General features: G+C 46.6%; 1 protein-coding gene across 2 annotated transcripts; it reads left to right on the top strand.

Annotated features, from left to right (window-relative positions):
* Positions 1–447: 447 nt before the first annotated feature.
* Positions 448–3338, top strand: LOC124668795 (cysteine-rich receptor-like protein kinase 10). 2 transcript variants are annotated; one of them, XM_047205798.1, is made up of 8 exons: positions 448–651; positions 940–1276; positions 1489–1593; positions 1704–1879; positions 2145–2355; positions 2476–2716; positions 2803–2953; positions 3036–3338. In XM_047205798.1, the coding sequence occupies exons 1-8, from the start codon at positions 448–450 to the stop codon at positions 3336–3338; spliced, it is 1728 nt and encodes a 575-aa protein (XP_047061754.1). The 2 variants fall into 2 exon arrangements, with proteins under 2 accessions (XP_047061754.1, XP_047061753.1); XM_047205797.1 differs by having other exon boundaries at positions 448–1276.
* Positions 3339–14207: the final 10869 nt, after the last annotated feature.

The raw sequence follows: 14207 nt of genomic DNA, 5'->3' as shown, positions 1-14207 counted from the left end.
CCAATTCGAATAAATGTTTTATCTTTCTTATTCACTCCATTTAGCCAATTACCAAACATATTAGTTATATTGGAAGGAGGTGGAATATTATATGCAAAGAATATCATTCGCCAAACAATTCTTGCAAAAGGACAATGAAGAAATAGATGATCAACAGTTTCATTGTTGCTACAAAAACAACATTTTGGACATCCTGTCCATTTTCTCTTTGCCAAATTATCCTTAGTAAGCAGTACTCTATTACTGATGGCTGTGTGCATCGATTGATGCAGAGGCTGGGGCTATGCTCCCATATCTAAAAAAAAAAAACAACGGACGGCTGATCACCCTCACCGCATAAACTTTTCTTTCGTTTTCCCAAATCACCGTCCGTCCCAAAACGTACGACACGAGAAGAGTGGCAAGCATTTCTTGTACTAGACCAAAGTGATGGAGCGATCAGGGAACATGGTGGGCGTCCTGCTCCTCCTACTCCTCCTCATGCCGTTGTCGGCATCGGCGACAGCGCAGCTCTGCGGTGCCGACGGCAACTACACGGTCAACAGCACCTACCAGTCCAACCTCGCCGTCCTCGCCGCCACACTTCCCAACAACACCTCTTCCTCGCCGCAGCTCTTTGCCACCGCCACCGCCGGCCAAGCACCCGACGCGGTGTACGCGCTTGCACTCTGCCGCGGTGACTTCACCAACACCACCGCGTGCCGAGACTGCGTCGTCGCCTCGTTCCAGCATGCGCAGCAGTCCTGCCCCAACCACAAGGGCGCCATCGTCTACTACGACTACGACCCCACCCAGCAACCAGGGTGCCTTCTAGGCTTCTCCAGCGATGACGGCATCCTAAGCTCAGCATCCAGTCTGACCGGCAACGACACGCTTTTCCAGTACTGGAACCAGAACGGCATCCCCGGCGATCCCGGCGTCGTCGCCGCTGCCGTCCAGGACTTGCTGAATGGGACGGCCCAGTACGCGGCAGCCGCCACGGAGAGGCGGTTCACCACAGCCTTCATGGACTCCATTGGCAGCACCATCCCTACGCTCTACTCCCTGGCGCCGTGCACGCCCGACCTGTCCGCCGGCGACTGCATGGCGTGCCTCCGGCGGATAGTCGGCATGGTCAACGCTACCACGTCCGTGCGCTTGGGAGGACGGATTTTCGTCCTGCGCTGCAACATCAGGTTCGAGGCGAATCTGTTCTACGACGGCAAATCCATGCAGCGGATTCTATCTCCATCGTCCATCGCTCCAGCACCGGCTCAGATGACAGGCAAAAGTATGTGTGTGTGTGTGTGTGTGTGTGTGTGTGTGTGTGTGAGATTAACAATTCATCTGAACTACTTCGATTTATCTATCCATGCATACGTGCCCGAAGTCCCCAACAAATCAAACGTTACAAGGCACTTGCCGATGACGATGAGGAACTTTGGGTGATTGCCATATCCGTCTGCATGCCATTTGCTTATCATATTCCGTGCATGTTTACTTTTAAAGGGATCCAACCTTGGGTGATTGTCATATCCATAGCTGCTCCGGTAGCAGTAGTTGCTTTCTGCTTCATCCTTTACTGTCGTCGGCTCAGAACAAGTTATAGAAAAGGTGAGTAAATTGGTGTTACTGAAATGCTCAACAGAATATATATGTATACTCCACTGAATATAAAGCATAACTAATTGGGCGATCATTTGCGACAATTCACAAATTTTCAGGTAAAGTGGCGTTACGAGAAAAGGGGTCTACTCATAAGTTGGAAGAAGGAGATGAATTAGTTCGGGAAATGGAAGCAGAGTTTTCAGTTTTTGACTTTCTTCAGATTTTGGAGGCTACAAGTAACTTTTCTGAAGAAAACAAACTTGGAGAAGGTGGATTTGGCCCTGTGTATAAGGTACATATAAAACACATCCTTCTATTACTCGCTTTCTAATCAATACATGTGTCTACAAGTTTTCAGCACATTCTAGTTAGACAAAAGTACTAGTGTCCCTAGACAGCCTCGCCAAATTATACGAACAATAATTACGAGAAAAATGTTTATCTGAAATGCGGTAAATTTGCTTTTACTGATCTGGGAACTAACTTGTGTGACATAATTAAAGATAATCAATTGTGGCTAATATCACTGAAGAGGTTCTAATTTTGTTAATTCCTAGGGCTACTTACCTGACGGAACAGAGATAGCAGTAAAGAGACTTGATTCACATTCGGGACAAGGATTCATAGAGTTCAAGAATGAGGTTGAGCTGATAGCAAAATTTCAACACAGGAATTTGGTTAAGCTGATGGGATGTTGCTCTCAAGAAGAGGAGAAAATACTGGTCTATGAATACTTGCCAAACAAAAGCTTGGACTTCTTCATCTTTGGTACATATATATGAATTTGCATTTCAAGATTCATGGCATATATTTGTTTTTCATACTGATGCCTATAAAAATACTGAAAATATGTTCTATGCATTATACTAATGTTTAGTCCATATGCAGATGAAAATGGAAAGTCTTTACTGGATTGGAACAAACGTATTTCAGTAATTGAAGGAATAGCAGAAGGACTTCTTTACCTACATAAGCACTCTCGACTGCGTGTCATACATCGAGATCTTAAACCAAGCAACATTCTACTGGATAACGAAATGATTCCTAAAATATCAGATTTTGGTCTAGCAAAAATATTCAGCTCAAATAACACCGATGGAAACACTACAAGAAGAGTTGTTGGTACATAGTAAGTTCCATATCGATTAGTCAAATATGAAAATTTTATTTTAAATCAACCTTGCGGTAACTGAACATATGTTACATCTTTTTTAGTGGCTACATGGCTCCCGAGTATGCTTCACATGGCATGTTCTCAATCAAATCTGATGTCTTTAGCTTCGGTGTTTTGACCCTGGAGATACTTTCCGGGAAAAGGAATTCCGGTAGCCATGAACATGGAGATTTCATCAATCTCCTTGGATATGTGAGTGCACTGACATCCATATAACTTGAATAAAATTGTTTATCTAGTGTCCTACCTGAGTATGTGATGTTATTTCAAATAGGCTTGGCAATTATTTGAAGAGGGAAAATGGATCGAGCTTGTGGATGTGTCATTGCTTCACAAGTGTCACTCGACCGACATGATGAGGTGCATTAGTATTGCCTTGTTGTGTGTACAGGAGAATTCAGATGATCGACCAACCATGTTGGATGTAGTTGCAATGCTAAGCAACAAGACTATGATACTACGTCATCCTAACCATCCAGCATATTTTAATTTAAGAGTAGGAAATGAGGAAGCATCAACTTCTACTAAGTCTTGCAGTGTTAATGACGTGACCATGTCTGAAGTAAATGGTAGGTAGTTAATCAATGTGTCATGTGGCTTTACTCAGCCAATTTAGAACCAGTGATATCACAGATGTTGTATAAAGCATAAGTCTACGGGGTTTTTTTTTTTTTTGCGGGTAAAGTCTACTGTTACATGAGGTGCATAATGTTAATGTGTACCATAATAACAGTATATTTTTGTATTGTGGACATACAAACAAGAACCATAACTTTGTACAAATTTTGACTCGACAACATTGGTGGGATGGCAATTGTAATTCTGGTTCTATTTAGCTTTCTCATGGTTGACTAGCCGGCGATCTGCATATTTGGCGGCTAGGATTGTTGCATGTTATAGAGGTTACTAGTTATTTGATCCACGTTTATTTCCGTTTTCTCGCTTCATGTTATCACTTTAGTGAAAAACTCCATTTAAAGGGCTACAATATACATGGATATAATATGGTCAAGGAAGGCCCTGACTATGAGGTCACCCTCCAAGATTAACAAGCTCACAAACTCTTACTCGAATAAATTGTAATGGAAAGATCAACACTATGCAAGGATGCAAAGCGAGAACACCAAGGATATTCAAATCCTTCACACTCAAAACCCAGCAAAGCAATAAGTTCTAGAGATGAATTAGAGGGGAAGAAGAAACCAACTAATGACTGCACGATCTAGATCCCAAGAGTTTCCCTCACTTAGAGGAAGAATTTATCGATGTAGATTGGAGATCTAGATCTCCTCTTCGAAATACCTCAAAAAGACGCAAGAATCATAGGAGGAAAGGGAGATGAAGCAAATATTTAGATGTTCAACAACGGAGTATGAGAGAGAGATATGAATAGTTGACCTACCTCTTCAAGGAAGAAGTGGCTTTTATAGCCCTCACGAGAGAAAGAGCCGTTTGGGACTTAAGTTGGTGTAGGGATTCGTTGCATAGAAAACAAAAAATTTCCTACCGCGAACACGCAATCCAAGCCAAGATGCAATCTAGAAGACGGTAGCAACGAGGGGATGATCGAGACTCACCCTTGAAGATTTCCAAAGCCTACAAGATGAGGCTCTTGTTGCTGCGGTAGACGTTCACTTGCCGCTTGCAAAAGCGCGTAGAAGATCTTGATCACGGCGCCACGAACGGGCAGCACCTCCATACTCGGTCACACGTTCGGTGTTGATGAAAACGACGTCCTTCTCCCCGTTCCAGCGGGTAGCGGAAGTAGTAGCTCCTCCTTGAATCCGGCAGCACGACGGCGTGGTGGCGGTGGCGATGGAGAACTCCGGCGGAGCTTCGCTAAGCGTTGCGGGAGAGGTGGAGGAGGTGGGGCGGCTAGGGTTTGGGAGAGGGGGGCGCCGGCCACTATGGGGTGCGGCCACCTTGTGGTGTTGGGGTGGCCGGCCCCCTCCCCGGGCCCTCATTATATAGGTGGAACACCCAAGAGTTGGTCTACAAGTCTTCGAATAAGACCCCAAACCAAAACCTTCCATATGACATGAAACCTACCCAAGCTAGGACTCCCACTAGAGGTGGGATTCCCACCTTCCCTTGGGAGGGGGTGGCCGGCCACCTTAGGTGGAGTCCACCTGGGACTCCACCCCCTAGGGTTGGCCGGCCATGGTGGTGGAGTCCCCGTCCTGCGACACCTCCATCCGGCGTCGCTGTCCCCGTCGTCGACCTCGAGTCCTCCTCCGACGACTGGTACAAGCCATCCCCGGGGTGGGGAGACGCCAGCCAGGGCAGCAGCAGCCAGGCCGCGCAGCCGAAGGCCAACGACGACGGCTCCGACGACGACGGCGGCGACTACACGGTGTTCTACCGCCATTTCGGCATGTAGAGCGCCGTGTTTTAAAATTAGCGTTTGAATTCCCCTAGCCGAATTCGAAATATAGTCGAATTCGGCCTCTATGTATGAACTCCGCCCGTAATATAATAAATATCATTAAATTTAGTCTATATTCACCCGTTTTTAGCCGTAGTTTGTCAAGTTTCCGTTTTTTAAATTCGCATCGTTGACTTCGCCTGGGCACGCGGCTGGGAAACCGGCGCTCCCCACGCCAAATCTTCATCCAATCCGGACGAAAATTTCGCCGGATTTGGGCGTGGGGAGCGCCAACGAGTGGGGATGCTCTAAGACCCCAAACCAAAACCTTCCATATGACATGAAACCTACCCAAGCTAGGACTCCCACTAGAGGTGGGATTCCCACCTTCCCTTGGGAGGGGGTGGCCGGCCACCTTAGGTGGAGTCCACCTGGGACTCCACCCCTAGGGTTGGCCGGCCATGGTGGTGGAGTCCCTTCGGGACTCCGCCTTCCAAAGTGACTTTCTTTCGGAATATTCTAGAACCTTCTAGAACCTTCCATAAATGCACCGGATCATTTTCAAACTTATAAAATGACTTCCTATATATGAATCTTATTCTCCGGACCATTCCGGAACTCCTCGTGATGTCCGGGATCTCATCCGGGACTTCGAACAAATCTTCGAACTCCATTCCATATTCAAGTTCTACCATTTCAACATCAAACCTTAAGTGTGTCACCCTACGGTTCGTGAACTATGCGGACATGGTTGAGTACTCTCTCCGACCAATAACCAATAGCGGGATCCGGAGATCCATAATGGCTCCCACATATTCAACGATGACTTAGTGATCGAATGAACCATTCACATACGATACCAATTCCCTTTGTCACGCGATATTTTACTTGTCCGAGGTTTGATCATCGGTATCACTCTATACCTTGTTCAACCTCGTCTCCCGACAAGTACTCTTTACTCGTACCGTGGTATGTGGTCTCTTATGAACTTATTCATATGCTTGCAAGACATTAGACGACATTCCACCGAGAGGGCCCGAGTATATCTATCCGTCATCGGGATGGACAAATCCCACTGTTGATCCATATGCCTCAACTCATACTTTCCGGATACTTAATCCCACCTTTATAACCACCCATTTACGCAGTGGCGTTTGATGTAATCAAAGTACCTTTCCGGTATAAGTGATTTACATGATCTCATGGTCGAAAGGACTATGTAACTATGTATTGAAAGCTTATAGCAAATAACTTAATGACGTGATCTTATGCTACGCTTAATTGGGTGTGTCCATTACATCATTCATATAATGATATAACCTTGTTATTAATAACATCCAATGTTCATGATTATGAAACTAATCATCTATTAATCAACAAGCTAGTTAAGAGGCTTAGTAGGGACTCATTGTTTGTTTACATATCACACATGTATCAATGTTTCGGTTAATACAATTATAGCATGGTATATAAACATTTATCATAAACATAAAGATATATAATAACCACTTTTATTATTGCCTCTTGGGCATATCTCCAACAGTCTCCCACTTGCACTAGAGTCAATAATCTAGATTACATTGTAAGGTACCCGAAAGTATAGAGATGGTAAACCTAGAGGGGGGTGAATAGGTTTCTACAAATTTTAATTCTTTCTTTGCAATATTAGGCTTTGCGGAATATAAAGATGAGCCTAATGCAAACTAGGTGAAGCAACCTATATGAGGATACAACTAACTCAAGCACGAAGGCTCTCACATGCAGTTAAATCACAAGTAAGGAGTTCGGTTAGAGATAACCGATAGCACGCGGAGACGAGGATGTATTCCCGTGTTCCCTTGCTTTGCAACAAGGTACGTCACGTTTGGAGGAGTGGAGGTCCCACGAAGGATTCCCCGCGCCACGAAGGCTCACCCTATTCTCCGGAGCCTATCCCACGAAGGAATAGCTCACTCACTTGTGGTAGACTTTGAGGTAGCCTCCAAACCTTCACAATCTTGCCCGGAGCAAATCCACAGCCCGGATGCTTCCGGACTCCTTCTTGCCCACCTAGGGTTTCCAAGGAACCCTAGGAAGCAAGCTTCTCAATGAATACAAGGGGGAATGAGATTTGGCTTGGTAGAACGGTAGATCGGGTCCTCCTCTAGTGATTCCCGGAGGGATTTGAGTTTGGGTGGAGGAGGAGGGAGATCTGAGGCTTTTGGTGTTTCTAGCAATGGAGTAGGAGAGAGAGAGCTCAAGAACAGTTTATAGTATGTTGCCTAACTGTCTAGAGGTAGGAGAAGGGCTATTTATAGTGTTCTTCGAAATATGGCCGTTGCCACTTGCCACCTCAGCTTTTCTTCGACAGACCCGGTCAGACCGGACCACAGACCGGACAGCCCGGTCGTGAGGCCGGTCAGACCGGACTGGTGACCGGAGCGCCTTCGCGTCGTCCTGGCTCTACTCCGGTTGGTGTCCGGTTGGTGCCCGGTTTCCGACCGGTCGACCGGACGGAGCGCCGGACCCGCCGGTCAGGAGCCCGGTCGACCGGGCCACAGACCGGACCTGCTGGTCCTCCTTTGGAGCCCGGTTTCCGACCGGTCGACCGGCCACCGCACCGGACTGGCCGGTTGCTGGCCCGGTTGAACCGGGCAGGTGACCGGACTTCTCCAGTAACCCCCTTTTGATTGTTGTTGAAATGGGGGGTCACCTTTAGCCTTCTTGTTCCTTTGATACACCATTTACGCTTCATTGCCTAATACCCGAGATTGTACTTATAAACATATTAGGTCAAATACTTTAGCACGGTGTCATCGTTACCAAAATAATGGATAAGGGTGAAATACCCTTACAATCTCCCCTTTTTGGTATACGATGACAAACCGAGCTAGAGTCACAAATAGATATTATGATAAGCTCTAAACCTTGATTCCATATAAGATATTACGAAAGCTCCCCCATAATGTGTGCACTTGGAGAATTTGCGTTTGAATGCAAAGTACACCATTTGTGAAACATGAGAAGCTCCCCCAATATCTTTAGGAAACAAGCATGGTATGGAGATGTGCATAACAAGATATATAAGCATAGCATAATCATCCTAACATAGAGTAGCACACATAATAGTCGTCCATACACATCCATACACAAATAATTGGAAATAGCAAATGGTTCTTGAAAAACTCAAATAAAGCACAAGCCATATAAAATCCAAATAAAGCAACTCCCATGGCTTGTGGCGATCAAGGACCCCGTGGTCTAGACTCTACTCTCTTCTCCCCCTTTGGCATCGGAACACCAAAAAGGCGAAGAAAAGAGGAGAGATGCTATCGCACCCATCAGTAGTGCCCAAACCCAAGCGAGGAGGAGCTCTCGCGTGCATCATCATCACCGGCATCATCATCACCCGCGTCATCATCACCCGCATCACCATCACCCTCATCATCATCAGCATAGTCAGCAGGAGGAGCACGAGTAGGCCTAGGGAGAGCACCATGAGCGTACACAGAGAAGTCGAAGTTCTGGAGCATCTCATCGGTAAGAAGAGGCATCTCCCACTGAGGTGCTATCACCGGCTCCATCTCAGGGCCAGGAGGAGGAACAGGGTGGTTCCTTGAGGCCATGAATTCATTCTGGCGCCTCCGTGTCTCTTGGGTCATAGTATGGGTTTGATGTGCAACATCATGGGTTCTCTTGCACATTTGGAACAGGCATGTGAAGAAACGAGCGGCCCCATGCTGGGAGCGCCGAGAGTGACTGGAGCTAGCATCATGATCATGGTGTGCCTTGGAGCGGCGCTCAGTGGTGGGCATCATGGAGGGAACGTCTAAACGAGTGGCCTCCTGGATGGGGAACCGGAATGGCTCCATGATGACTTTCTCACCAACAACGTTCCGAGGAGCGGGAACAATGTAGTTGATGAGCCGCTGAACATATTGGGCGTAGTTGGGAGTCATGCGGTCCATAATTGCTCTCTTCAGTTCACGAGTAGATAAGGTCACAGCCATCAATCTTCCTCACCCCGTCGAGATGACAATAGTACATCAAGTTGAGGTGATAGTTCCGGACTTCACTGTGGTCTCCAGACTTGCTGATGAGGTTCTCCCTGAACAGCTTGGCAAGCACCAAATAGGAGTAGTACATCCCAGAGATAGTGGGAGGTCCAGGCGTAGGGTTAGCAGGATAGCAGAAAGAGATGTCACCCCTAGTACACCTGGACCGTGAGTGAATCTTGTACCCTGGATCATTGTCATCACCACAACCCATGGCTGCACGGAACTCAGAGTAGGAGCATGAGTACTTTGTCTTGCCGGTCATCCAAGTGAGGGTGCGGTCTTCATCATCATGGAAGAAGACAGTGCAGTGAAACTGACGGACAAGGAGGGGACAAAAGGTAGGATCATCTTGAGTATCATCAGGCTTGAGGCACACAAGGTCATACAATCCCAGACTCCTCAAGGTTTGAACCACAAACCGATACTTGGTGGCTTCATGCAAGGCAAGTTCGTCAGGATTGATAGCCTTGGGTGATACAATATTACCATGCTTCATAAACTCATGAGAATCATAGAAACCCTCCCAGAGGGCTGCTTGTGTGTTGGTCCAGAATGCCTTGTCCGAACGAGTGTAAGTTGGCCTCTCAAAGCGATACGGATTCAGTGTCCTCCATTCCTGCCACTCAAGACGGTTTGCAGACCCAACATTGATGGTTGGTACTACCTCATCATCCTCTTGGACAACATTCTTATCCTTGTGCTTGTTGGCAACAGTACTTGGTTCTCGCCTCGAGCCGAGCTGCCGTTGTCAGTACCTTGCTGAGCTTGGGGGGTGCACGGCCACTAGAACGGCGGGGAGGATCAACCGTCCTACCTCGCTTGGCAACATGGCTACGTGGTGGCTCACCACTCCAACTTCCTGTGAATGAGAAAAATATAGCAAGGATAGCAGTGGGGTAAGTGTACATGTCATCAATAAGAGAGAATCCGAAAAGCATAGCATATAGTCAAGTGTAGTGATGAGTTTGTGCGAAAACTGGGCAACCCGGCGCACAGGCCGGTCAAACCGGGCAGCAGACCGGACGATCCGGTTTCCGACCGGTTGACCGGACCATACGCCGGGCCGGCCGGTTGAACGGCCGGCCGACCGGGCTGGAAACCGGGTTTGTCGATTTGTTATTGTTGTGCCCAGATTTCTACCACAAAACCATGCAAAAACTCATAAACTTGAATATAGACTATAGCAATGTAGTGGTGAAGTGCATTGTGGTGTGAGACACTCTAAAGGCATGAGGACTTTACAAACCCTAACCCTAACCCTAAGTTTTCTCAAATTTCCTCAAGATGTGACAATGGGAGAGGGAAAACACGAAGGAGAGGGGATGAAAGAGAAATTTACCCGAAGACATTGTCCTAGTTGCCCAAGAGAGCAAGAGGAACACGTGGGAAAGCCTTGAGGACCAAATCCCCAAGATCTCCCAAAATAGCTTGAGAGGGACCAAATCCTTGGGTGAAGATGCTTGAGAGGTCCCGATCTATGTTTGTGTGAAGTTTGGGGAGAAACTAGTGGTGGGAAGTGCCTAGGACGTGGTGGAGATGGTGGAGGCGGCGGCCATGGAGGTTTCAGAGGTGGGGGATAATGAGGAAGATGATCCCCAAGGGGTATCCTCTTCAAAACATAACAGCCCGCACGGCCGGTCGGGAGTCCGGTCAGACCGGGCTGGTGACCGGCTGACCCGGCCCAGACGCCGGTCGACCGCTCGGAAACCGGACCGTCCGGTCAGGGACCCGGTCCAACCGGACCAGGGACCGGCCAGCCCAGAATTTTTCTAATTTAGCCTCGTTTTTGCCCCTATGCTTTGTGTAATGTGTGTGAGTGCTCAAATGATGACATGTACATATAGATAGATAGATGATGATGAGATGAGCATAGACATGGGGTTGGAAAACACAAAGTCCTCTAGGCATACCCATTGGAGAGAAAATCCAAACAAGATGTGAATAGCAACAATGGGCATGATTCGAAGTGTATATCAAGAATCATAAGTCATTTTGGAATGATTTTTGCAATAAGATCATTTGGCCTTATATAGTCAAATCAATTTGTAATGAAGGCTCAATGAGGGGCGGGGATTACTCCCCCTATGTGAAAGCGCAAATGTCATGTGACCTCGAAGAGACATGCTTGGGTCCATATAATGACATTGGGTCTATTTATGTTGCACACATAGGTATGCATCATACCAAGACATGGTAAAATGACTATCCCCATATGTGCTATGCCTCTAAGCTAGATAGCTAGATAAATGCAAGAATATAGTGCAAGAAGTTAATCAATCCAAGTTTTTAGGATCAAGAATACCAAGTTCTCCTCTCAAGTTAACAAAGCGGGCTTCATCCAAAGGCTTAGTGAAAATATCCGCCAATTGGTAGGTTGTTCCCACATGAGTGAGATCAATATCCTTATTGGCAACATGATCACGTAGGAAGTGATGGCGAATGTCAATATGTTTGGTGCGACAATGTTGAACCGGGTTGTTGGCGATCTTTATTGCACTTTCATTGTCACAAAGAAGAGGCACCGTACCAAGAGACACACCATAGTCTTTCAAGGTTTGCTTCATCCATAACAATTGAGTGCAACAAGATGCCGCGGATATGTATTCGGCTTCGGCGGTGGATAGGGCGGTGGAGTTTTGTTTCTTGGATGACCAACTCACCAATGACCGGCCAATAAATTGGCAAGCCCCGGAGGTAGACTTCCGATCAACCTTATCACCGGCCCAATCGGAATCCGAATAGCCAATGAGTTCAAAGGTTGACCCCTTTGGATACCATAGCCCGAGAGTAGGAGTGAGAACAAGGTATCTTAGTATCCGTTTGACCGCCACTAAATGGCTCTCCTTGGGAGCGGATTGAAAACGAGCACACATCCCTACACTTAGCATGATATCCGGCCTAGAGGCACAAAGGTAGAGCAAGGATCCTATCATGGAGCGGTATACCTTTATGTCCACATCCTTCTCACCGTCACATGAACCAAGTTGCCCCTTTACGGGCATGGGTGTCTTCATTGGACTCGCATTGGTCATGTTGAATTTCTTGAGCATGTCCTTCACATATTTTTCTTGAGAGATGAAGGTGCCTTTTGCAAGTTGCCTCACTTGGAAGCCTAGAAAGAACTTCAACTCTCCCATCATGGACATCTCAAATTTCCTAGTCATCAATAGCTCAAAAGCTTTGTTATGATTGGGGTTAGTTCCACCAAAGATAATATCATCAACATATATTTGACATATAAAGAGGCCACCCCTTTAACCCGCTTGGTGAAAAGGGTGGAATCGACCGTACCCATGCAAAACCCATCATGTAGTAAGAAATCCCTAAGGAACTCATACCAAGCACGTGGAGCTTGCTTGAGACCGTAGAGTGCCTTATGGAGTAAATACACGTGGTTGGGTCGGCATGGGTCTTCGAAACCCGGGGTTGTGCCACATATGCGGTTTCTTTTAGGGGACCATTCAAAAATGCACTTTTCACATCCATTTGATATAATTTGAAATTGTGGAAAGATGCAAATGCAAGCAAAAGACGAATAGCTTCAAGACGGGCTACCGGCGCAAAGGTATCCTCAAAATCCATACCTTCTATTTGGGCAAACCCTTGCGCCACTAACCTTGCTTTGTTTCGTATGACAATGCCATTCTCATCTTGCTTGTTCTTGAATACCCATTTGGTCCCAATGACATTGATGCGATGATCCTTGGGTCTCTCAACTAGAGACCATACTTCATTACGAGTGAAACACTCCAATTCTTCTTGCATGGCGATTACCCAATCCGGATCGACCAAGGCTTCATGTACCTTGAGTGGCTCAAAACTAGACACAAAAGCATGATGTTGACAATAAGTGATAAGTAATGCATGGTGTCTACGAGTTACCACTCCTCTTGAAATGCTACCAAGGACTTGATCCACTTTCATGTCGCTTGCCCTTGTAGCGGCCTTGATCTTCCGAATGGTTCCTTCATGATCAATGAATTCATCTCTTGCTAGTACTTGATCATGAGGGACCATTTGAGCTTGATCATGAGTTGAGGATGTTTCTTGATCGTCATCATGATCTTGCTCCATGGAATGAGGATCTTCTTCTTGTTCTTCTGGATTGTGACTCATCTTGAGTAGAGGATGGTTCTTGAGTTGCACATGATGGTTCGGCTTGAGTTGAGCTAGGCTCCACTTGTGGCGTGCTTGAAACATCTCCTCCATCATCTTGATCATCATTATGAACCTCCATGGGCCGGATGTGTCCAATGCCCATATGCTTGATGGCACTAGATGGATCATCATCATTACCTCGCAACACATGGAACAACTTGCTCCACTCGGGAGCCATTATCCTCCAAGAACACCACATCACAAGATACTTCAATGGTCCCGGAGGATCGGTTGTAGTATCTATAGGCGTGAGAGTTCTCCGCATATCCAACAAATATACCCTCTATGGTTCTAGTTTCAAATTTACCGAGCTTCCCTTTGTTGTTCTTAACAAGGCATGTGCATCCAAAGACACGAATATATGTGACATTAGGCTTGTTACCGGTAAGGAGCTCGTATGGGGTTTTGTTGTGGAGGGGACTGGAGGAAGAGCCGGTTGGAGTAGTGGACGGCCGTAGAGATGGCTTCTCCCCAAAAGTTGTGGGGTGAGTTGAATTCACTCAACATGGTTCTTGCCATCTCAATGATAGTCCGGTTCTTCCTTTCAACAACACCGTTTTGTTGAGGGGTGTATGGCGCCGAAAACTCATGCTTGATGCCCTCATCATCAACAAACTCTTGCATAGTGTAGTTCTTGAACTCGGTGCCATTGTCGGTCCTAATTGCCTTGATCTCGGATTCATACATACGTTGAGCTTTCTTGGCGAAGGTGATGAACTCTCTATGGGTCTCGTCCTTAGTCTTGAGGAGAAAGACCCAAGAGTATCTTGAGTAATCATCAACAATGACAAGTCCATACTTGCTCCCACCAAGAGTATCATAATGTGATGGCCCAAAGAGATCCAAATGAAGGAGCTCCAAAGGCCTAGATGTGGAAACAATACTC

The sequence above is a fragment of the Lolium rigidum genome, chromosome 1, assembly GCF_022539505.1.
Source record: "Lolium rigidum isolate FL_2022 chromosome 1, APGP_CSIRO_Lrig_0.1, whole genome shotgun sequence".
NCBI classification, from domain to species: domain Eukaryota; kingdom Viridiplantae; phylum Streptophyta; class Magnoliopsida; order Poales; family Poaceae; genus Lolium; species Lolium rigidum.
The sequence above is the reverse complement of the archived record's forward strand: the minus strand, read 5'-3'. Positions and strand labels throughout refer to the sequence as shown.